Below are 25,449 nucleotides of genomic sequence, written 5' to 3' on the forward strand. Positions count from 1 at the left end.
CCACTACTTCCTCTCTCTTCCCAACCTATCCTGACATATTCTGAATACTTTATTTCAGGGCGTTTTCCAAAGACTTTGGAACCTTTTGAGTTTTCTGGAAACTATACTTTTTCCTGCTTTATGACACTTACATTGAATGGCTCAGAACTACTCTCCCCTTTACCCCTTTTCAGCGGAGAGCAGAGAACAGCGGCACAGGTATCTAGGAGGCTACTCCTGCCTCTAATATATAATGTGCAGAAGGAATATTGCATTTGTGGCACCAAAATGTCATCTGCTTTTTTTTGCCATCCATATTCATCAAACTTAAGAAGTTCCTTTGGTTCTTGTATCATCATAATCTATATACAGTCATCTCTCACTAATCACAGTTTTCCCAATCGCAGATTTGAGTATCCGCGACTGGGAAATTGTGGCCACCCCCGCCAACCACAACCCGAGTATCCGCAGTCTGGCAAGTTTTAAAAAGCAAGTTTTTTGGAAGAAATTTCTGGGGGTTATTTTCAGGGCTAAGGGGGGTGATTTTATCTATTTTTTAACCTTATTTTCTGTCTTTCCGCAACTGCGATTCCCCTAACCCTGTTTGCCAGAGTGTTGGACTAGGACTGGGAAAACCTGAGTTTGAATCCCCATTCAGCCATGAAACTCACTGGATGACCCTGGGCCAGTCATGTATCTCTCAGTCTAACCTACCTCACAGGGTTGTTGCAAGGATACAAATAAGCATGTACACCACTTTGAGCTCCTTGGAGGAAGAGCAGGATATAAATGTAATAAATAAAATAAATAAATTGGTTTCAGTGGCTCGTCTACTGCGAATTCGCCAACCGTGAGGTTTCCCAGGAATGGAACCCTCGCAGTTGGCGAGGGGTGACTGTACCATTTACCAACAAAAGTTCTCAGAGTGGTTCACACAGACAAAAAGAAAAAGATGGTGCTCTGTCCTGGAAAGACTCAGTCTAAAAAGAAACACTAAATAAACACCAACAACAGTCACTGTAGGGACACTGTGCTGGGGTTGAATGGGGACAGTTGCTCTCCCCCTGCTAAATATATGGGAATCACCACTTTGAAAGGCCAGTTAGTGGGACATCTTTTTCGGAGAGGGGGGAAGCTTGCTGCCATTGCTTGGGCAAGGCTGTTAACTCCAGGATATTCATATGCTGACATGCCTTGTGCTAGCAAAGACATCAGCCATCGATTCCCTCTGCTAGCTGTTTCCATGGCAACAGGCCCCTCTGCAAACCAGCTCTGTGGAAGTGGCTAGCAGAGGAACTCACAGCTATGCTCAAGCTGCTTAGCCCTGGGATCTTGCACAACTTAACTGGCTTTGCAACTCTCAGTGGCTCCCTCTGCTAACTGCCTCCATGTTTGATGGACAGGAGCTGGAAGGACTCAGAAGTCTGGTCTATGAAGCCCAATTTCAGGTCAAGAGTCCAAGGTGCCCCACTGCTCCAGTTCCTGACTAGCAAGCGTAAAGACGAACAGGTGCTGTCATATGACCTCCCCAGGCTTTGCTTATCTTCCTGGAACAAATACTTCATTGTACTCCTCTTGGCATTGCCATCACCAGAGTTCCCATTGTTCCAAGATCTGAAGTAAAATGCACTTGATGAATCATAGGATATTGGTATCCTGAAGAAGCTATAAGATTAAAGGCATTCAGAGCTATAGGAAAATCAGGAACTGAAATTAAATAATGCAAGAACAAATCCAAAGTCAGACAATCATTTAGAATTAGGTGTGTAGGTGTGTGCGTACGTGCGTGCACACACGCTTGGCTGGAGTATTCAGGCCCCTCTGGAGTATCTAGAGGTCCTGTAAGCAATGTTCTCTCTAATTGTTTTTAGCCTACTTTCCAGTAAGCGTATGAGATCACCCGGCATTCTATGTCTGTGTGTCACCACTCATCAACTTTGCAACGCCTGGACCAATATGAACCAAATCGAGTACAGTTGTAGTGACTGACACACAGGGACTCCTTCATGGCATAGTTTGTAATAATGTCATCCACCCCGATCCAAGATGGCGGACACATGAACATTTGAGGTGCAAGAGATCTAACTTGTGGACCTCGATTTGAACCAAATTTAGTCCAATTGTAGAGAAAGTGAAAGGAAATTAGGCTGATTAGTTCGTACTAGAACAACTTGTTATCTGTGTGCGGAATGTGTTTTGTTTTGGGCAGCAGTATCAAGGCAGTGCGCACACACATGCATTCAGAATGGGACCTTACAGATTCAACCTGAGCAGGATCTAAAATTAACTGAGCTGATATCAAAAAACTTGTGTGTGTGCACATGCCTTAGAGGGAACACTGTATGTAACTTCCCTCTTCTTCAGCCACTGAACAGTTTGGAGCAATTATTTTTTTATATGTAATGATTGAGGTGGGGTGCATGTGTAGGAATAAATGTGATTCCTTCCTCCTTTGGAATCTCCATCTCTTTGGTTATGCCTACTGAAAAGTTACTCATCCAAGTTTTGATATTGTGCTTGTCCTGATCCAGAATGCATGCAATGCTCAAGATTTGATTTTTTTTTTTTTTTAAAGATTAAACAACCGCCTAATGGCACAGCAGGGAAGTAACTTGCCTAGGGAGCACAAGATTGCTGGTTTGAATCCCCGCTGGTATGGGAAACACCTATATCGGGCAGCAGTGATACAGGAAGATGCTGAAAGGCATCATCTCACACTGTGCAGGAGATGGCAATGGTAAACCCCTCCTGTATTCTACCAAAGACAACCACAGGGCTCTGTGGTCGCCAGGAGTCGACACTGACTTGATGGCACAACTTTACTTTACCACCACCTTAATTTGCAAGGAAATAATGAACTATTACCCTAACCCTTTGCCCCTCCTCTCGAGTTGGTAGCCACTGCAAAGCAGACGTGCTCCATTGCCGGCAAAGAAATGAGATCCAGAGGGCTGTGCGGGGCCATTCTAGGTGCTGACCACACACCCTGCATGTGACATCACATGCAAGGGATGTGAGGGGCAGCTGGGGAGAGGGGTGAACATGAGTCCACCTTCCCCTAGCTACATGCCTGGCAAGGGGTGAGGTGCGGGGGGAAAAAGTTGGTAAAGTTGAAAGAGCCCAAAAGTTTGCAGTTCATAAAAGGTTTAAGATATAGTGCAGGAGATATTACCACGCTTGCTTGGCCCCATGTCTCATATACATCTACACGTAGTTGTATGTTCAGTTCTGGGACAGCAGATGGATTTGGGGGGAATTCCTCTTAAAGCTAGGGAACCCTTCCCTTCTGTAGCCAATTCTGAGCACTTGGGGAAGCAGGCAGCTATCTATCCAGGACAGCAGATTGATGAACACAGCAGCAAGCATGTGTAACTATGGATCAGGCCCAGATAGTGAAGTGTAAAACATCCAGCGTTCAGAGGCTTGGGCTTTTCAAAGAGTTACATTAGCTTCAAAGAGAACACAATATTCAGGTATTGAATCAAATAATTTTAGAGTTGGAAGGGACCTTGGCGGTCTTCTAGTCCAACCCTTTGCTCATTGCAGGAATCTGCTACAGCATCCCTAACAGATGGCTATCCAGCATCTGTTTGAAAACATCTAGCAAAGGAGAGCTCATCATTGTGCAAGGCAAATTGTTCTGTCATTGAACAGATTTCCGTGTTAAGAAATTCCTCCTAATCTCTTGCCTGAATCTGCTGCTTCATTGTCATTTCAGCACAAGGCAACAGCCCTTCAGATATTTGAAGAGGGCTATCATATCTCACCTCTATCTTCTCTTCTGCAGTCTAAACATAACTCCTTGTGTTAAGTCATTCCTCAAGACTCGGTTTCTAGACCCATCACCGTCTCTTGCCCTCCTTGGAATTTGCTACAGTTTATTAGTGGCCTTAAAATGTGGTGCCCAAAATTGGAATCAGTATTTTAAGTGAAATCTGACCAGCACAGGATAGAGTGGCATTATCATTTAAGTGCTGACTGCAGAGCAGGTTGAAGGCTTTTGAGAGAGAGTGAGAACACACATGCTTGCAAAAGAGAACAAGGATGAGAAGGGAGGGGGAAGAGAACGAGGCGTAGTAGTTTAGACTTCTGGTCTGCTGAGAGCAATGAAAAGGAAGGGGTGGATTTGGGGCAGGAGATCCAGCTTCAGTGCTGCAGTAAGGCCTTCTCTGGGAGGAAAACATCCAAGGCTACCAGGCTGACAACTCTTCTAAAGGCATCCAAAGAGATTGGATGCTGGGCTGGCACCAGGTTCCAAGCTGGATCTGAGCACTGCATGTGACACAAACTGAATTCTGGAGGCAAGGGCTGACGCTCCACCAGGATTCCTAGGGCAATCCTGGGCAGAGCATCTGCCCACAAACCCACATTTGGGAGCTCTGGGTGAACATTGCCAGACCTCACACGTAACCAAAGGAGTGAGCAGTCCTCCCCCAATCCTACTTTCTGGAACTTGCCCTCTAAGTAGGACTGGAACTACCATGACATAGTCCCATCCTACACCAATAAGGCAATCCAGAAGGATACCATGATCAATGGTATTGAAAGCTGCAAGGAATACTAGCAAAACCAACAAGGAAGCATACCCCCTGTCCAGTTTCCAGCGGAAGTCATCAACCAAGGTGACCAAAACAGTTTCTGTCCAAAAGCCAGGACAGAAGCCAGACTGATATGGATCAAGATAATCAGTCACATCCAAAAACCTCTGGAGTTGGGTCACCACCACACCCTCAAGCACCTTGCCCCCAAATAGCTAATTCGAGACTGACCTTGAAGAAGCCACAGCCAATATATGTAGACAATATTGAGCTAGATGGACCAATGGTCTGACTCGCTATAAGGCAGCTTCCTATGTTCCTACCTATAAATACTCAAGTTTCACTAGATGCTAGGCACCAATTTGAACATGTACTCAGGGCCACTGGGGCAAAGAAACAATAATGCCTGTCCCTCCATTTTTAGAAAAACATATGATCTAGCAATTATTCACTGCTGTCTCCAGCACTAATCAAAGCACACAGGCTTCTCAGAAGGCAGAGAGCAAAGTATAGAGAAACATGTTAGTCTTTATATTAACAAAGCTGGAGATCTGTTTTAGTTATTGTACTAGGTACACAAAAATGGAGAAATTCTACACAAAGCCAGAACACCCACCCCAATGACATAGCTGGGAGGACTTGCTAATCCTGTAACACAGCACTGTATAAAATGCCTGAACTCAAGCATCCAAAACAAGACATTCTACCTGTCTTTATCTGCTTATGTGTTTGTGATTTGAGGGTATTAAACAAAAACTGTTCATTTATTCACAAATTCTATCAACAGCCCAAGTTCTGATGTAGACGAGAAAAAGCAGTTTGATTTCCAATGGCTCCTTCACTTCACCCTTCCTGAAGCTGTACTTTTACCATCCCAGTCATTCATATTGAGTATTTTTTAAAAATTACTAAAAAAAAGGTATTACTAGGCTTGTGCTTCAGCATTACCAAACCTGAATAATTTGCACCATCACATTGGTAGCGTGCAGAGGAAGCTGCTTGCAGTGCTGCCAATTCCACACAGTACTGTGTCATTCCAGTGTGGGTGGGGGGCTACTGTATGAGAAGCAGAACATGGTACCAGCCTAGCGATCACTAGGATGCTGGGAAGTGTGTATGGGGACCACAAGGAGGAGAAAGCATTTGGAAGGGGAGGGGGGAATCCAGCACTCCCCATGCACACCTGTTGCCACACCATTATTTGGCTTCAGTGCCACCATAGCACAGGCCTAATTATTACTATCAAAACATTGCTCCAATATATTTAAAAAGTCTCAAAAATATCCAAGAGCCTCAAAAATATCCAACAAAACAATTCCTGCAACTAAAATAAACAGATATTTTATATTTAAAATATTTAATATCTGATCAACCCTCGCAAACATTCACCAAATAGGTCAGTTGGGCCAACTGCACTACATTCCAGATTCTCTATAATGGTTCTAATTTAGTTGCCGTTTGATCATTTTTCCATCTCAAAGCAATTTCTATCCACTAAATATTCACTATTTGTTCTTCATCCTGAAAAACCCTTTTCAAGTAATCATAGAACAATTCTGAGTTCTTCTGAAAGGTCATCCAGTTTCAGATCAATGTTTCCTGCAGTAACTAGATTATCAAAGTACACAACAAACATCTGTGTATGAAACAAACAACAAGGACAAGCATTGGCAGCAACAGAGAGGGGCGCTAATGCCCCCTTGATTCCCCAACTGCCGGCCAGACCTACTCCCGCAGAGGTACCAGTTCTTCCTTCTGGAAGTGACTCAGAGCACCCCACACCTAGGTTCCCTTCGGGGCCTAATGATTCAGATAAGGAAGAGGGGGAACTGTCTGAGGAGGAGATGCCCCCTCCCATTTCTAATTCTACCAGACTTTTCTCCTCAGCAGATTTCGAAGTTCTTTTGTCTAAGGCTAAGCGCACAATTCACGATGTGTCTCCGTCTGAACCTGCGCAACCAGTGGCTACGCTCGATCTTCAGGTCTTTCCAGATGCGGAAACGGCTGTTCCTGTGGTTCCCTTTCCACCCCTCTTTCGGAAAGTGATGTGCGCGGAATGGCAGCGCCCTGCCTCCACCAAACCTCTCGGCAACATTCTAAAAAAGCATTACCAGTTGCCTGTAGACGTATCTAAATTGTTAGCCACGCCCAAAGTGGATCCACCAGTGGCTCAACTGGTGTCAGGGGTGTTAGTGCATGCTGAGGGGCAGGAACAGCTAAAATCCCAAGAGGACAGGCGTTGTGACACACTCCTCAAGAAGGTCCATGATGCCTCAGCCACGACCATAAAGATAGCCACTACCAACTCCATCTTTGCCCGGGCATCCGTGCTCTGGGCCAAGGAGCTGGTCAAACTAGTTCCTCCTGAGCTGCCCAAACTACGACAGGGCATAAACAAAATGGCCAAGGCGGCAGCCTTGACTGCTGATTCAAGCTTAGACTGTATCCAGCATTCCTCCAGGGCCATGGCGGCCGGGGTAGCTGTTCGGCGTGCGCTCTGGTTGAAGTTGTGGAATGTTGATTCTAAATCCAAATTGGAATTAACATCAGCCCCTTTTGCTGGGTCAGACCTTTTCGGCCCGGCTCTAGAACCGGTCCTGGTCGAAACACAAGATAAGAAAAAGGCAATGCCCTCTTCTCGTAGGGGCTCTAGGCACTTTTTTCGTGGATCACGGCCGTCCTTTCGTCCCTACAGACAACCCTTCTCCCAAGGCAACCCGAACAGGGACGCCAGGCCCCAACCATTCAGAGGTGCCAGCAGACCACAGTGGCGACCAAGATTCCGTGGTAACTCCAGAGGCTCCGCCACCAAGCAATTTAACTCTCCCAGCTCCCAGCGCAAACAATGACGCCATTCCCATGGGGGGCAGGCTGTCGGAATTCTGCACAACTTGGTTCTCCACAGCCTCAGATGCCTGGGTTCTAGATGTCGTCACGCACGGTTATTCAATAGAACTTTCCTCGCCCCCTCGGCTCCACTTTCTCCCTACTCCCAGGTCCACCAACCCTTGCAAACATCAGCGGATGCTTCAAGCAGTGAATCACCTGTTGAACATTCGAGCAATAGAACTCGTACCATCATTGCAAAGATTTCTCGGCACCTACTCCATCCTGTTCTTGGTTCCGAAAAAGGACGGCTCCTGGAGGGCGGTATTGGACCTCAAGGCCTTCAATCGATTTGTCCAGAAGTGGAAGTTTCGGATGGAGTCCCTCCACACCATAAAGGAGGCTGTTCGCCCAGGTGACTTTCTGGCATCCGCGGACCTCTTGGAGGCCTACCTTCATACCCCTATCTGTCCCCAGGACCGGCAACATCTCCACTTTGCCTACGGGGGCAACCACTACCAATATCGAGCGTTGCCCTTCGGCCTGTCATCAGCTCCGAGGGTGTTCTCAAAGATCATGGCGTCCGTAGTCTCTCACCTCCGCCTACAGGGGGTGCCCATACACCCTTTTTTGGGCGACTTGCTCATACGCGCACGCTCAGAGCTGCAGGCTATCAGAGATGTCGAGACAACGGTGACTGCTCTCCAGGACCACGGCTTTGTCATCAATTCCGAGAAGAGCCATCTCTGGCCGGCCCAACAGTTGGTGCATCTGGGAGCCCTATTCGACACAGCCCAGGGAATGATTCGGCTCCCCAGGGAGCGTATAGAAAAGATCACCGGCCAGCTCCATCCTCTCCTACGCAAGCAAAGGGAGAATGTCATGGTGTTGGCCCAAGCCCTCGGATCGATGATCACGTGCCTGGAATGTACCCCGTGGGCCAGGTGGCATTCACGGCCTCTCCAGTGGGCACTACTCCCCTGTCAGGACGACATCATGGCAGTCTCCCACAAGGAAATCGAAATTTCCCAGCTGGTCAAGCGCTCCCTATATTGGTGGCTGTCCCCTGCTCTCCTCGAGGGCAGGTCCTTGACGGAACCCCGTCGCATTATAGTCACGACCGATGCCAGCCTCTTGGGTTGGGGGGCTCATTGCCAAGGCCAGATGGTGCAAGCTGCTTGGTCAACAGAAGAATCCACACATCCCATCAACTGGCTGGAACTTCGAGCAGCCAGACTAGCGCTCCTTCACTTCCAAGCCATGCTCCAAGGTCGACACATTCTCCTCAGGACCAACAATGTAACTGTGACAGCTCACGTCAACCGGCAGCGGGGAACCAGGTCCAGACAACTAATGGCGGAAGCGGATCTCCTCTTCCATTGGGCGGAGAACAACATCCCCTCCATCATCGCAGAACACGTCAAGGGCGAGGAAACGATCTGGCGGACTGGCTCAGCCGGAAATCTCTCGATCCAGGAGAATGGTCTCTTCATCCGGAAGTCTTCACCCAGCTGTCCAGGTTGCTCGGCCATCCACTGGTGGACCTGTTTGCATCTCCCTCCAATCACCAACTCCCCCGCTTCATGTGCCGGTACCAATCTCCCAGTGCGGAAGGGACGGACGCTCTCCACGCTCCGTGGCCTTCTATACACCTTTCCTCCCGCCCCCATCATCAGAAAGGTCATCAAGAAGCTATTGCTGGAAAAGGCGGACCTGATCCTGGTCATCCCCTTTTGGCCCCGCAGACCATGGTTCTCGGATCTCCTCAAACTCGCCACCTGCCCTCCATGGCGACTCCCGCTCCGGCACGATCTGCTCATGCAGGGCCCACTCGTACACCCCGACCCACAGTGGCTCCAGCTCTCCGCGTGGAGGTTGAGCGTGCGAGGCTAGTTGCCAAAGGCTATTCTAGATCAGTCGAGGACACCATTTTAGCATCTAGAAGACCTTCCACGCATCGTATATATCAGGCCACGTGGAAGGCATTCATACGATGGGCACAAGAACAAGGCAAGGACCCTCTCCGGGCTGGGGTTCCGGAAGTCCTGGCCTTCCTCCAAGCCTGCCTGAACCTCCGCCTCTGCCCTAGCACACTCAAGCGCCAAGCCTCTGCGTTGGCTTCGGTTTTGGACATCTCACACGGCTCCTCAGGACTCCATACACTGCACCCACACATCTCCAGGTTTCTGAGGGGGGCAACCAATCTGGCGCTGGCTCCCATTAACCAATTTCCCTCTTGGAACCTGAATCGGGTCCTCAATGCCCTCACAAGGGCACCCTTCGAACCCATCGCTTCTATTCCCCTCAAGATGCTTTCTTGATGGCGATCACATCTGCTCGCAGAGTCTCAGAGCTGAATGCCCTATCGGCAAGGAAAGAATTCTGTACCTTCCAATCTGACTCAGTCAACCTCCAGTTACACCCCACCTTCCTACCTAAAGTCAATTCTGCCTTCCACAGGGCCCAGGTGGTTGTCCTTCCGTCCTTTTGTCCCGCCCTGGTACACCCCAAAGAAAAGCTGTGGCACAACCTGGATGTGCGTAGGGCCCTGCACATTTATTTATGCAGGACCAAGGATCTCAGAAAGTCCGACACACTCTTCGTATCCTTTCATCCCCCTTCCCTTGGCAATAGGGTGACGAAGGCCACACTGGCCAGGTGGATTAAATCCTGTATTCTCCTTGCATACGAGGCCCTTCGCCTCCCCCCACCAAGGGGGGTTACTGCGCACTCCACAAGGAGCACAGCCGCCTCGGCCGCCTTTTCTGCTCATGTTCCCTTAACCAAAATCTGCAGGGCTGCTACCTGGTCCTCTGTCACGCCCAAAATAGTTGTACAGAAACCTCTGGAAGAGCATGACATTGTGAATGGATTAATGGAATTCATTTACCAAAAAATTTAAACATTGCATATATGCTACATAACATTGCCTCATGCTACATAATTAAAAACTAATCCTTATTTCATGATGAATAACCTTTGGACTATAATGTATCTTAAATAGAAAACTATCTTTAGATTTTTTCCTCAAAAAGCATTTTATTTAAAAAATCTGATATAAATAAAAAATCCAATTTAAATTAAAAAAATCTGATTTGAATTTTAAAAATCCTTTTATTTATTTATTTATTTATTTATTTATTAAATCATTGATTTATACACCCTGAAGGTAACCCAGACCTAAGTCATTCAGGGCTTTAAAGTTAATAACCAACACTTTGTATTTTGCCTGGAAACGTATCAACGGCCAGTGCAGTTGTTTAAGTACAGGCATAATATGGTCTCTCCAGGTTACCCTGGAGACCAATCTGGCTGCTGCATTTTGAACTAACTGAAGTTTCTGAACTATGTACGAAGGCAGCCCAACTTCCAGGCTTGCAATCATCAAGCCTGAAGGTTGCCAGCTGGTGCACCACTGTTTTGAGAATGTTCTCTTCAAGGAATAGACGCAGCTGTTGAATTAGCTGAAGCTGATAAAAGGTGCTCCTAGCCATAGCCTCCACCTGAGATACCAGGATGAGGCCTGGATCTAAGAGCACCCCCAAACTGTGTAACTGTTCCCTTCTGGGGGAGTGTTACCCAATGCAGAACAGAAAGATCTATCCCATCCCTCAAATTCTGATCTCCCACAATAAGCACCTCTGTCTTGCTTGGATTCAGACGCAATGTGCATCATAGACCAGAATTGCTGCTTTGCTGTATGCACTGCCACCGCTCTATGCTGTGTCTTGTCAAATTTGAGCCAAGTCCTCCTCCACTTGCATTCCAGTCACCTACTTTGCTGCTTCAGCCCTCGTAACTCTTCTGTATACCATGTGACCATCTGTGAAGCAGTTCGGAGGGGATGCTTAGGGGTGACTGTGTCTACTGCCATGATGAGCTCCCTATTCCAGGTACCCATCAGGGCATCAACAGAATTGCTGGAAGAACCAACACTGAAACCCTTCAAGGGTTTTTGGAATCCTACTGGATCCAGCAGCCTTCTTGGGTGGACCATCCTAACAAGTGAACTGTGACTGTGAAACCAACCTGAACCAGGAGGTGGTCCATCCATGACAATGGGGAAACTACAGGGTCCCCCACTCATAGAACACCCCCATGATCCTAACAAAAGACCAAATTGAGTGTGTGGCCAGCAATATGAGTTGGCCTGAAACTAAATGAGATAGGCCCATAGTTGTCATAGCCGCTGTGAACTCTTGAGCCACACCAGACAACCACACCACCCTAAATGTCTGACCAGACATGTTCACATATGTCTGGCCACAACCAAAATTAAATCTGTCTCAGGATATCACCACCTTGACATCTGTATACTAAGATGAACCTTCATATATGGCTTGCATGCGTTCATGAGAAAGAAAGAGAAACAAGGATACTTATTGTATATCTTTTTCATTTTATACATACCAAATATTGGTGATCGAAGTGTGCAGGAGGGCATGGTTCCCTTATCAGGTGCACGAGTAAACAAGCTGAGATTTGTATACACATCTTCTGTTTTTGAGTAGTCCAAAGGCAGAGGTCCATCTAAAAAACGTTGCAACACACTTGAAGCTCCACCTCGGTACAGTATCAAGATAAATACTGCTTGAAAGATGAACAAGAAAAGCAGAAAGCAAGGATTTTCAACTCGAGAAAGAGACATTTTTCCTCCCAAAAGCCAGGTCTTGTGTATGGCCTTGCTAATTTTTTTGTTCTTTAGGACATCCCAATGTTTTAACGTCATGGGTACAGTAAAGTAACAGTGACAGCAAATGTTCTTGTTGGGCAGCTGAACAAGGGACCTAGCATCTTCTGAAAGCTCCATATGTTCTTATCATGATAATATGGAACCTGCATATTCTTCTCGATCAAGAATTTTTTATTTTAACCGCTTTCTGTGTGTCTTTAGCCATTCTTCCATTATTCAATCTGCAATACAAATGAGAAAAGCAATTAAAATAGGATAAAATACAACTTCACAAAATTTGACTCTTCTAATCCATTTAAATCCATGACACTTAAATGACAACTAAGCACACTATTTTAAAATGGACAATGTTTGTAACTAGAGATGGGTAATTTTGTCAAGGACAATGATGGATTAGCTTAAAAAAATAAGTTATGATAAGAACTAATCTGCCTGCTTTCCATTCACTATACCTACAACCGAACTAAATTTAGTCCAAATTGGTTAGGCAGTTCACAAATTAGCCCACATGTGCCTCAAATGTTCATGCGTCCATCTTCTTGAATTGGGGTGGATGACATCATCACAAACGATGCTGCTGAGGTGTCCCTATGTGTCCCTAAAGCTGCAGCAAATTTGGTTCAAATTGTTTAGGCAGTTCATAAGTTAACCCAGTTATGCCTCAATAGTTCACATGTCCGCCATCATGAATGGGGTGAATGACGTCATCACAAACTACACCACTGAAGTGTCCCTATGTGACACTACAGCTGTGCCAAATTTGGTTCAAATCGGTTAGGCGGTCCAAAAGTTAGCCCACTTGCACCTCAAACATTTACGCATTCGCCATCTTGAATCAGGGTGGATGACATAATCCCAAATGACGCCACTGAGTGTCCCTATGCGTTTGTACCCAATTTGGTTCATATTGGTCCAGGCATTGAGCAGCTGATAGGGACGAACAGACACAATCTCATAAGCTTACTTTCCTTAAGGAAAGTAGGCTAAAAGGCCAAGGTACTGAGAGAGAGAGCAAACCAATCTGAATTCACAAGTCATCTAGCCTATATGCCCCCTCATCCTCCAAACCCCCACTCTCTTCCCTTTAAACTGCAGTTACCACCAGGGGCATCAGCTGCAGCAATGGTAGCACATTGGCAGCAGTGAGAGGGAAGGAGAGAGATCTGGCTGTCATTCTCCATCACTTGTGCACTTTCTAGGGCCCAGTAACCCTTGGGAAATGTAGTTTTAGACGTTGCAGTAGTCCTTTGAAAATTCCATTTCCCAAGGGCTAGCAGGGCCTACACAGCATACCAGCCAGAGAAGGAAGGGAGACACAGGCCTCCCTACGTCTCCCTCACCATGGTCAGAGAGCTGCTGTTGCTGCTAACACAACCAGTAATTGTAGTTTAAAGGCAAGGAGAGGGGAGCATGGCTAGCTAGCTGGGTAAGCCAGAAATTCTTGTTCACCTCAGATTTTAATCCAAGCTAGCAAAGAATTCAGGGCCTTAAGAACATAGGAACATAGGAAGCTGCCATATACTGAGTCAGACCATTGGTCCATCTAGCTCAGTATTGTCTTCACAGACTGGCAGCGGCTTCTCCAAGGTTGCAGGCAGGAATCTCTCTCAGCCCTATCTTGGAGAAGCCAGGATACTTGGAACCTAGTTGCTCTTCCCAGAGCGGCTCCATCCCCTGAGAGGAATATCTTACAGTGCTCACACTTCTAATCTCCCTTTCATATGCAACCAGGGCAGACTCTACTTAGCTTAAGGGGACAAGTCATGCTTGCTACCACAAGACCAGCACTCCTCTCCCTAATGCTCTCTTTTGTAAAGTTCGCAAGGCTTGTTTCTGGGTCCAACCTGGTAAGCTCAGCATCTCTAGTTGTAAGCTCTTATTTTAAAAAATATTTCTATTCTGCCTCTCTAGGGCACTGCTGCTTGAGGCAGCTTACAATAAAATACCTTTACAACTCAGTAAAGTTCAAACCCTGGCATTTCCAGCTCAAGCAATATGGGCTATATATTTATATATATATATATATATATATATATATATATATATATATATATATATATATATATATATATATATAAAATATTATATTATTATCTCTTTGGCACAACCTCCTAATCCTCACACATTACTCCAAATAAACTTAAGTCCATATACATGGAATAACATATTCTTCCTCTTTACCCTGCCTCCACTTCCCTCATTTTCTTCTGTCTCCCTTGTGTCTGTTTTTAGGTCATCATGAACCCCTTAAGGGCAGATCCTATACTCTCAGCTCCTGTAAAGCACATGCACATTTATTATTTTACATATCGCTAGTTTTATTCGTATTATACTTGGGGCCTCTCTTGAAGTAGCATAATGAGAATAAGGAAGTGATTTGAGCTACTTGAATATAACTCAAAGGGAAGAGAGTGTGAATCTTGTTCAGTGCACCATGGTCCTCTCAAAGCATCTGAAAAGAACTGATATCTAGTGCTAGCTAGTGGCTTCCTCATCTCACATTTTCAGGTCACAGAAACTAAGCCACCTTTAGTTTGTGGTATGAATGAGTGTTAACTTTCACATCCTGTGGTTTCTGCATTCTGCAGTTCAGCAGGGGAAGATGCAGAAACCATAGCATGCGAGAGTTAACAGTGTTCTGGAAGCACAAGGAAGGTGCTCAGTTAGCATTACCAATCACTATGACACATGATCAGAGTTCCTCAGGGCTTAGCCTAAGAAATTATTTTCAGTATTAGGAATAAGCCCTGGAATACAAAAGTGCATCCAAACCACTTGCCAACACAACTATGCAGTGGAAGTTCAGCTGCCAGATTTTGGGTGGATGGAGGTGGGGAGGAGATGTGCAGGCATGCTCCTCCCCCAAATGATGTTGCTCTGTTGCCAGATTTGGCTTTTTTTAAGCCAAATTTTGGGTTATGGCGCATTTGACTCACGAGTATACCCCTGAGGTTCTGGCAACAGTGCATGAGGGGTTGGTTGTATTGTCTAAACCATCTTATTGAAAAGCAGTGGGGAAGAGGAGCTTCCAAACATATCTGGAGTGTTTTTTCTAAACCACAACCAGCCTAATACATGCAAGACGGGTTGGAAGAATGTAAAGGAAAGCTTGAGAGCCCCAGCATCTCACTTTGTACTTAAGATACTTATTAAGGACTAGTATTTTTAAGCCCGTTATAATAACGGGCGCTAGGTTTTTTTCTTCCCCTTTTTTCCTTCTTCCTTTCTCTTGCCCCCCCCTTTTTTTGTTTCTGTTTTCTTTCTGTTTCTGTTCCTTTCTTTCCTTTCCTTCCTTTTCTCGCTCTCCTTCTCCCCCCCCCTTTTAATTCTTCTCTATGTCTTTTCCTCTTTTCTTTCTATAATGGGCTTGGCTGGTTGTTGTTTTTTAATTCCTTCTTCCTCTCTCTTGTCCTCACCCTGAAATAATATCAATGCTTAGAGGAAGAAAATCCTGCCTAATTTGAAGGTGAAGTTGAGGTTTAGAGTATGCATCAGTATTGCAGGGGTGAGAGTCCTTGGCAAGAGTATTTTGATTAGCAAATAAGTAAATACAATTCAAACAGCTCAAAAATCAGAACCAAGGTTAAACTTAAGACTTTCAAACTTTACATAGAGTGGAACTTTATAGGTGAAACACATATCCTTAACTCTTCCCCAAGGACCCCGTTTCTCCTTCTTTATTGCATTTATAATTGAACAGCTTTGTAAAATATGTGATTTCTGGATGAAGGATTTTCTCCCAGGATGCTTTAAACACTTAATGATTTACATTTTCTGCATCAACTGTGCTTGTATTGCTTTCATGTAAAGCATCAAAAAAATGTGCGATGGCTCTATTCCAGAAAGCTATGCTCATGACTGAGAGGGCAAGCAGCGGGAATTGCAGGGATGGACCTACCTTACCCCCAGACAATCATCGCTGTTCCTGTTGGTGTGCCACCATGCGCCCACGATTGCTTCTCAAAATATGGATTTCCTAACCGGGTGAGGGGGACTCGGGCAGCTGGGAGGGCGGGCGGCAGCAATTGTTTGGGCTCGCCATCGCCGCTTCTGGACTCTGGCCTCCTGGGCAGGCGGAGAGTGCCGCCCCCGCCGCCCAGAGTGCCACCCGCCCCCATCGGCTTTCCCTTCCTGCGGCATGGCCGATCCTCTTGCCGCCGCCTCTACCCTCCTCCCGGCTTTCCCATTCGCGTTGCGGCTGGGCTGGTCCCGCCGCCGCCGCCCAGAGTGCTTGCCGCCAATCCGCCTCTACCCTCCCCGCGGCATGGCCGGTCCTCTTGCTGCCGCCTCTACCGTCCTCCCGGCTTTCCCATTCGCGTTGCGGCTGGGCTGGTCCCGCTGCCGCCGCCCAGAGTGTTGGCCGCCGATCCGCCTCTACCCTCCCCGCGGCATGGCCGGTCCTCTTGCCGCCGCCTCTACCCTCCCCCCCCGCTTTCCCGTTCGCGTTGCGGCCGCCAACATGGCCGCCTGGTGTCGGCAGTCCTGTCTCCCTTGGGCTGTTCTGGGCCTGCGCTTCGCGCAGGCCCAGAACAGCCCAGGGAGGCAGGGACGCAGATCCCCAACATTCCAAGGCCACGGCCACTCACTTAGCCTTTTATTATATAGGATGAGCCAGTGAGGCATAAGTTATACAAGGAGTGGTAAGACCTGGGCTCAAATCCCTGCTCAGCTAAGATGTTCACTGGGTGACCATGGCCAGTCATCATTTCTCAAACTCATCTTCCTAACAGGACTGTTGTAAGGAGAACAGGGAGAAGGGGAATAACTACGTTTGCTATCCTGAGTTCCACAGAGGAAAGGCAGGCTATAAATGTAACAAGGTAGTAAAATAAAGTATGTTTTAATAACTAAACTAAGCCATGGACACAGGTGTTTGTGACAAGGCAGTCCTATCCCCTAAATGCATATTTATGTATTCATAAATATTTCCACCTGCCCCTCAGCACACTGCTGTTCAAGGAACCTCACAGTTAAAACCAACACAATTAAAACAAACAGCAACAAAAATTAAAAGCAGTAACACAAAGGCTAACATTAATTAAACTGAAGAAATGATTAGACCCAGATTTTAAATGAATCTCAGAAGGTTTTCAAGCTCTTTTAAAAATGTATCGAGGGGAGACTAGCCAAGTTCCTCTGGGAGGGGCATTCTGAAGATGGAGGGGACACTACTGAAAAGGCCCTGTCCCTTGAAAGCATCGCTCTCTCGCGCTCGCTCGCTCACTCACTCTCACTCTCTCTCTCTCTCACACACACGAGTAATTTTCATACTGAAAATAATTACATTTTCATTACAATTGTAAACCAGAGTGCCCGCGGGTAGTGAGAAGTACTGGCAGACTCAGGAAGACCTGCAAATATGCTGGTTTCATAAAAAACTGAAAGAAAAAAATTTAAGGGGGCCAAACCCTCTCAAAGAATGCGGCAGCCAGGTTGGTCTTTGGGTCATCTCGGAGAGACCATATTACTCCTGTATTGAAGGAGCCACACTGGCTGCCGATATGTTTCCAGGCAAAATACAAGGTGTTGGTTATAACCTATAAAGCCCTAAACAGCTTGGGCCCTAGGTATTTAAGAGAGAGAACATCTTCTTTGTCATGAACCCCACCACCCACTGAGATCATCTGGAGAGAGCTGTCTGCATTTGCCACTGGCTTGTCTGGTGGCCACTCAGTGACGGGGCCTTCTCCACTGCTGTCCCAAGGCTTTGGAATGTGCTCCCTAGTGAAATAAGAGCCTCCCCATCTCTGACAGCTTTTAAAAAGTCTTTAAAGATGCATCTGTTCAGCCAGGCTGTTAATTAATATTGTTTTAATGCTGTTTTAAATATTGTTTTAAAAATTTTGAATTGTTGTAATATTTTAAACTTTTCATTTTTGTTTTAACTAATGTTTTACTCTCTGTTTTTATTTTTTTGTAAACTGCCCAGAGAAAAATATGTTAATGTTAAATAAATAATAATAATAATAAATAAAACTCCCTCAAACCGGTCCACGGTGAACCTGGCTGATCGGCAAAAGTCTGTAATTGAACTGGACTGGACCTGGTTCGTCCACAGACCAGTTCGCATAACTGTAAAGGGGAATCTAGTGAGAATTCCCTTTTGCTCCCAAAGATCATAAAAGGCAGCAGGGGAGCAGTGAGAAGGAGAAAGTGCTTACTGACACGCCTGTGCGCTCCTCTTACCCTCTCAGTAGCAGCAGCAACATGCAAATGGCCTTCACACTGTGAAGACCATTTGTGTGTCGCTGCAGCCGCCACGGGGGGGGGGGGGGGGGCCTGTGCAGGCCTGCAGTAAGCTTTTTCTCTTTCAGTTTTAAAGGTGCTTCTCTCTCGCAGCCTTTTATTACCTTTGGAAGCAAAGGGTAATCCTCACCGGATTCTCCTTTACAGGCGCTCAAACCAGTTTACTGGTTTGGTCGGATGGACTGGACCAGCCGGTCAGTTCGACTGAACCAGTTTGTGGACTGCAGTCCAGTTCGAATTAGGATCAAACCGCTCAAACCGGTTCCGGGCACACCCCTATTAACAGGTTGATGGAGCTAATGCTACTTAGGGTCTAGGAGTGGGGAAGGAGAACTTCAGCAAAAAGAGCTGACAAATGTTCAGTCTGAGGAATATTCCCTCAAGATGTTTTCATTTCTGCAGAAGAAAAGGCCGAAACTTTGTGGCTCCCAAGTCAGGTAGCCCTGGCCTGCTTTTGAAGGAGAAGGAGTTGCCAAAGTTAATCTCTTGCTGTTAAGAAGTACTGCCCTGCCCTCCCAGGTGCTGGTGGGCAAGTTTTGAAGGAATTTCCTCACAACTCTCCCACCTTATGCAGGTAACTTCAGATAACCACAAGGCGACTTGACAGGAAAGGCGTGTCTCAGTGCACCCAGCAGCAGTTAACACAAAGTTGAAGAGCCCTAAGATTGACTCTTGAAACTTTATGGCTGGGTAAAGAGGACTTGGGACTGAGCACCAGTGGCCCGCCCGCAGCAAAAAAACAAACAAATAAAATTTGCACAGAAGATCAAAGTTAGGGAGAGGTGGGGGAGTCCTGTCCTTGTTGCCAACTTTTATTCGGTTACCATGGTCACCGAACCGTGGCTCGGGTTTAACACATGCACACCAGAGACTAAGAGTGCAACATTTTGTTGCGGGGCCGCGACCCCTAAATAAATAAAAGGAGGAGTCCTTGCCGAAGGTCAAGAAGGAGACTGGCTGCGTCCTATCTATACAGCCCCACGGAGGTTTCCCCAATCGATGAGGTACACACTTATCCCTGGATCTTGCAGCAGCTCCCCTGGGATCCAGCGAGGTTTCTCCCTTAAGGAGGGTCTTTATAGTCCAGCATATATTCCCCTCTTCTACACCTGAACTCGGCTGTGTGGCAGGGGAGAAGTTCTGCGGCGAAGCTTAAGTGGGCGCTTAAGTCCGCGCCCAGCGCCCTGAATGGGGAGGGGCGCTTCTCACGCTGAGCTCCCGCCCCCCCGGGGTTCCCTAGGTCTGCCAGGATCGAGACAGGCAGCCGCGCCCGCCCACCCTGACCAACGAACAAGCAGAAAACCGAACTGCTCACCTGCCTCCCTGAGAGCCGCGCGCCGGCAGCACTTCCGTTAACAACACCCCCCCCCCCACCTCCCAAAGCCCTGTATTGAGACGGCGTGCTAGGACTACAGCTCCCAGCATGCAGCGGGCAGCCGAGGAGACTCGGCGACGGCGTGGAAGCATGCTGGGAGGGAGAAGTTATCTAACCGCGCCGGGTCTTTCGATTGACATTCGATATAAGTATTAGATTTTGCGCAGCAGGCTGCCTGAATCTGGGTTCGTTTAATCTCGCACCCCACCCACCCCCACCCCCGCTTTTTGTGTGCATGTGCAAAAATTACATAGAGAAACAGACACGCGCGACGGAGCTACAAGCAAATCAGTGGACTTTGAGGATGCACTCAAGGGCAAATTTGCTGGAGAGTTGAACAAGACTGGTTTTTGCTGCAAGCAAGCAGAGGAGAGGCGGTGGTGGTTGCTTGAAATCCAAATCAATATTTTCAGCCTCATCTCTAATCTGCAATATTAACATTGGAGGAGTAAATGTAGACTACATTGGAGGGTTGTCATAAACCACTTTCTCTCAGCAACAGCCCCTCCATCCTGCAGTTATGGGAATAATGAACTGTTTTGGAATGGCACTTGCAGGCAGCGCAACTTTAAAAACAAGCAATCAAAACTTACATTTGTCAAACGAAATGAAATCTGAGAGAAAAAGAGCACACACATGACTGTCCAAAACTTGGCTTTTCAATGGATTTCTAAATGCAGCTGTCCTGGGGGGAGACGAAAAATGGCGACGAGAGTGAAGTTCCGAAACCACGCAACCGTGGATGTGTTGCTCTATAGTTTTCTTTCTATGATTGAAAAGGAGAGATTGCAGAGCAGACGCTAGGCAGTGGGAGGTTCTCTGGGACCGGAGCTATCACGGAGCACCAGCATTCTTTCCTCAACAGCATTCTTTACATCCTTCATGGGTAAATTGGAGCAGGGGGAAAGAAAATATTTGAAGAACGAACCCATTACTTAAAATATGACAAGTAGTTCTACATAGAACTAATGGATTCTACTTTCCGTTTCTTTTAACATCCAGACTCTTACCAAGAGAACGCCCTTCCATGTGCTGAAAATTTGATTTGTATCTGACTGTCGGAAGTACGTTGTCTATACACTCTGAGTGACCGCAGCCTTGAAACAACGTGACGGATCTGCCAAACAAAAAACAAACACATTAGGGTCCTCCATGTTGGGGGTTGTAATTTTTACCCCCAGCAGTAATCAGCAGAGCACTAAGGAAGGCACCCACTCCAGTCACAGAGTAGTTTGCAGAGTTTAGTTGTTGCAGCTATTTCGAGAAGACACATGGAGATTCTTGTAGAACTAGATACTAAGTATTGGTGAAATACATTTAGGATAGGAAAGACCTATCTATAGAACTACGTAATGAATAGGTAGGGGGAGTGAGAGATGTTTCCATCTGCTCTCTAAGAGGAAAGGAAAGGATTCTGACTCAACAGGAAATATCTGTAGAGTCATATCAGGGGTCATAGAGTAGAGACAGGTAGAAGACATAGGGAGACCCTTACTCACTGTCTCTACTCCCAGTGCCCTTAGTGGTCATCATTAGGATAAAGGTAAAGTAAGGTAAAGTGTGCCATCAAGTCGATGTTGACTCCTGGCGCCCACAGAGCCCTGTGGTTTTCTTTGGTAAAATACAGGAGGGGTTTACCATTGCCTCCTCCCGCGCAGTATGAGATGATGCTTTTCAGCATCTTCCTATATCTCTGCTGCCTGATATAGTAGTAGCGGGGATTCAAACCGGCAACCTTCTGCTTGTTAGTCAAGCATTTCCCTGCTGCGCCACTTAAGGTGGCAGTTGGTGTAAAACGTAAATGCACTGGAAGTCCCATCTCCAACACTCCAGGATCCCTTCTCATGTCAATTTGGTCTGTGTCCAACTAGCAGCATATGGATTACAACAGAGTGTTGTCTATACTTTGAGGGACTGAAATCTTGAAACAACATGGCGGATTGGCAAAAACAAATTGGGGGTCCCCTAGGAGGCACCCCTCCAGTGTGCTGTGAATTTGGTTTGCATCAGATCATAAACAACAAAGCTATTAGCGAGGGACACACAAATGACCATGCACAGAGACATGGTGATTTCATAAGTCTTCTTTCCTTCAGAACATAGGCTAAAAATATAGCAATACATAAAAGTCTTTATGATGGGTTATAAACAACATAATTACATGTTGCACATGACTCTGAGTGATAACAGAATGACAGGCATTTCATCATGTTCTGTATGTCTTTGTTTTAACAGGAAAAGTTGAAAGGTCTAGCGAAGAAGGCTGACAGGCAAGACAAAGTGATAAAAGCACTGGACTATTGTTTTATAGCTGCTTCCCTCATACATACAAGGAAACCTTATGTCAATGAACTAAAGGTTTATTCAGTAACAAACTGCCATTTTCTCCTCCTTTTCCTCCCTTTTCCTTTCTCACTCAACCCTCCCCCCTCCGCCCCACACTCTCTACAGGATCCCCACTGGGACAAACTTCTCAACAGCCCAGCATAAAAGATTACTAGATAGACAGAATACAGCTAGCTAATGGATGCAGTTGTCAGTTTCCAATGCATTCAAACAAAGATGCTAACACTAATTTTCAAGCTATATTTATGCACAATCCTTTATGAATTTTAATAACTCACTCTTATTGGCAAGTGCAGTTTACATTGATTTATTACCTTTAAACCCACCTGCGCCCAACCAAGGTTACATCAGCACAGAAGGTATAGCTTGTTTGGGTTTGCTTCTATCGTATACAATGAAGAAAAACCTAAGCAGCTTCTGGGAATATATACAAGGACCAGGAAGGCTGTCAGAATGGGAGCTGCCTTATACTGTAGCAAGTCTCACAATCAGTGGGACTCGCCAAAATGAGGTCTGTGGGGAAAGCAGCCTTAGCCCGCTCTCCCCACAGACGATCGCCTGCGGAGCCCTGGGAGGCCGGATCGGCCACCCACACCACTGCCTGCTCCATCACGGAGCTGGCAGGGGCTGCGGGGATTGGGTGCTGTGTGGCCGCTGCAAGTTTCCGGATGCCCCGTGTTAGTGCACGGGGCATCCTGGAGAGACCCCCGAGCCCCAGTCGGGGGTCTACTTGTGTGTCGCTGCACCCTGCGTGTGTCGCATGCTCTCAGGAGCTGGGGGGCCCTGGGTTCTTTGAACCCATTCACTCAATTATAGCTACACCCCTGCTTCCCACCATCATTTTATCCTCAGAACAATCCTGTGAGGTAGATTAGGCTGAGAGATAGCAACTGATCTATAGTCATCCAGTGAGCTTAATGGCAGAGTGAAGATTTGAACGTGCGTCTTGTCAGTCTTCATTCAGTACTCTAACCACTACACCACACTGAGAATTGAGTGATGGAGGCAGGGTCAGATTAGAAGTGGATTGTGGGAGTCTGTCTCTGATTAAATCTTTCCCCTTCACACTTTGCAATCCCAAGAGCCAGCTCAGCTTTTAAGTGCCATGCTACTGACTACTGATGCATCACATGATAGCGTTCCAAAGCAGAGCTGAAGAGAAAGGCCAAGAGTAATGTATCTGGAGAAAGAGAAAGGCATGCAGTCATGGTCAGATTCCTCAACAGATGCATAAGATAAGGGGACGGTAGTGGGGTGTGTGTGTGTTAGAGAGAGAGATTACAGACCTGTTCAGAGCTCTGAAGTCATTTTTACACGGAATGTTTTTTTGTTAAATTGATTTGTAATGCAAATATAAATTCTTTGTTATCCAAATGTTCATTTAAATTACAAAAGAGCACCTACAGCTGGAATGATAAACAAAACAAAGCAGAAACCTTTAAAGATCTGTTTCTTCTTCTTTTCCAAATTTCTCTAACAGTGGTTTACAGCCATCAGTCTAGGGCAGGACTGTGCAACTTTGGTCCACCAGCTGTTGTTGGACTACAACTCCCATCATCCCCATCTCCCATCAGCTCCTCCACGTTCTATTCTACTTTAACAACAATCACCAGTTCTCATAAAGAGCATAAGGGGAGATCAAGGACAATTTAAGTTTGGCTTGGGCCCAGGGTACTTAAGAGAGTGCCTTCTCTGTTGTGAACTTTGTAGCCTATTAAGATCATCTGGAGAGGTCTGGTTACAGTTTCCACCGACTCATTTGGTGGCAACTTGGGACTGGTGCTCCCTGTGGCTTTGGAATGCTCTCCCTGCTGAAATAAGAGCATCTCCCTCTCTGTTTGCTTTTAGGAGGACCTTGAAGACGTACCTGTTTTCCCAGGCTTTTAATTGAAATTGAAATTTTAATGTGTGTTTTTCTTCATTGAGATTTTCATTGAAATTAAAATTCATTTATGAATTTTAATTGTTTTATATTGTTTTATATTATGTTCTAACTTGTACACCGCCTGGAGATTTCTATATCAGGCAGTACAGAAATATGATAGATAGATAGATAGATAGATAGATAGATAGATAGAGTAATAAATACTAGCTTAACCCACACAGAGCATCTGCTCACTAGTACTTGATTGCTTCCTTCACCACCACCCCCAACCCCTTCACCTCAGAGTTAACATAAGAACATAAGAACAGCCCTGCTGGATCAGGCCCATGGCCCATATAGTCCAGCATCCTGTTTCACACAGTGGCCCACCAGATGCCGCTGGAAGCCACAGACAGGAGTTGAGGGCGTGCCCTCTCTCCTGCCATTACTCCCCTGCAATTGGTACTCAGAGGCACCCTGCCCTTGATGCTGGAGGTGGCCCACAGCCCTCCGACTAGTAGCCATTGATAGACCTCTCCTCCATGAAGTCATCCAAACCCCTCTTAAAGCCATCCAGGTTGTTGGCTGTCACCACATCCTGTGGCAGAGAGTTCCATAAGTGGATCACACGTTGTATGAAAAAGTACTTCAGTATGTTGGTCCTAGACCTCCTGGCAATCAATTTCATGGAGTGAACTCTGGTTCTAGTGTTGTGTGAGAGGGAAAAGAATCTCTCTCTCTCCACTTTCTCCATGCCATGCATGATTTTATAGACCTCTATCATGTCTCCCCGCAGACGTCTTTTTTCTAAACTAAAAAGCCCCAGGTGTTGTAGTCTTGCCTCATAAGAAAGGTGCTCTAGGCCCCTGATCATCTTGGTTGCCCTCTTCTGTACTTTCTCCAGTTCAACAATGTCCTTTTTAAGATGTGGTGACCAGAATTGTACGCAGTACTCCAAGTGTGGTCGCACCATAGTTTTGTATAAGGGCATTATAATGTTAGCCGTTTTATTTTCAATCCCCTTTCTAATGTTCCCTAGCATGGAATTTGCCTTTTTCACAGCTGCCGCACATTGAGTGGACACTTCCAATGAGCTGTCCACCACGACCCCAAGATCCCTCTCTTGGTCTGTCACCGACAGCTCGGATCCCATCAGCATATACTTGAAGTTGGGGTTTTTCATCCCAATGTGCATCACTTTACACTTGCATCACTTTACACTTTACACTTCTCTCCACCCTCACCTGAGCTGCGCTCCTGCTCCTTCTCCTCCATCCCATTGCTTCCATCCCCCTCATCCCATCATCCCTCTTGGTTGCTCTTCCATCCCACTCACCCCTCTTGGTGAGCATTGCCAACGCTGATTGGCCAAGCTGCAGCCCCCTAACCCCAGAGACCTCATCCCCGCAGGAGTAGCAGCAGCAGTTGATTGGCCCCTTCCTCACTGCTGCTGCCATGGCTACTTGTTCCCCTCAGGACACTGACAGGCTTGGGCTCGTCCCTCGCCTGCCTGCCTCCCTCCCTCCGCCAATGGCCTCTGTAGCTCTGAGTAGAAGCAATGGTTGACTGGGCCCTGCCATGA

The 25,449-nt window shown here is 46.5% G+C and overlaps 1 protein-coding gene across 5 annotated transcripts in view; it reads right to left on the reverse strand.

Annotated features, from left to right (window-relative positions):
• Nucleotides 1-20,772, reverse strand: part of LOC128350957 (beta-1,4-galactosyltransferase 3-like) — a 42,281-nt gene extending 21,509 nt beyond the window's left edge. Inside the window, exons 1-2 of one of the 5 annotated variants that reach the window (XM_053309901.1) lie at nucleotides 20,668-20,772; nucleotides 11,754-12,257 (exon numbers count right to left, since the gene is read on the reverse strand). In XM_053309901.1, coding sequence (XP_053165876.1) covers nucleotides 11,754-12,153 — 400 coding nt within the window. In that variant the 5' untranslated portion in view covers nucleotides 12,154-12,257; nucleotides 20,668-20,772. Of the gene's footprint in view, nucleotides 1-11,753; nucleotides 12,258-19,217; nucleotides 19,565-19,597; nucleotides 19,654-20,250; nucleotides 20,520-20,667 lie in introns of those variants that run through there. The other 4 variants (XM_053309898.1, XM_053309897.1, XM_053309896.1 and 1 more) reach the window with 4 other exon arrangements.
• Nucleotides 20,773-25,449: the final 4,677 nt, after the last annotated feature.

This window comes from Hemicordylus capensis, chromosome 3 (genome assembly GCF_027244095.1).
Source record: "Hemicordylus capensis ecotype Gifberg chromosome 3, rHemCap1.1.pri, whole genome shotgun sequence".
In the NCBI taxonomy this organism is placed as follows: Eukaryota; Metazoa; Chordata; class Lepidosauria; order Squamata; family Cordylidae; genus Hemicordylus; species Hemicordylus capensis.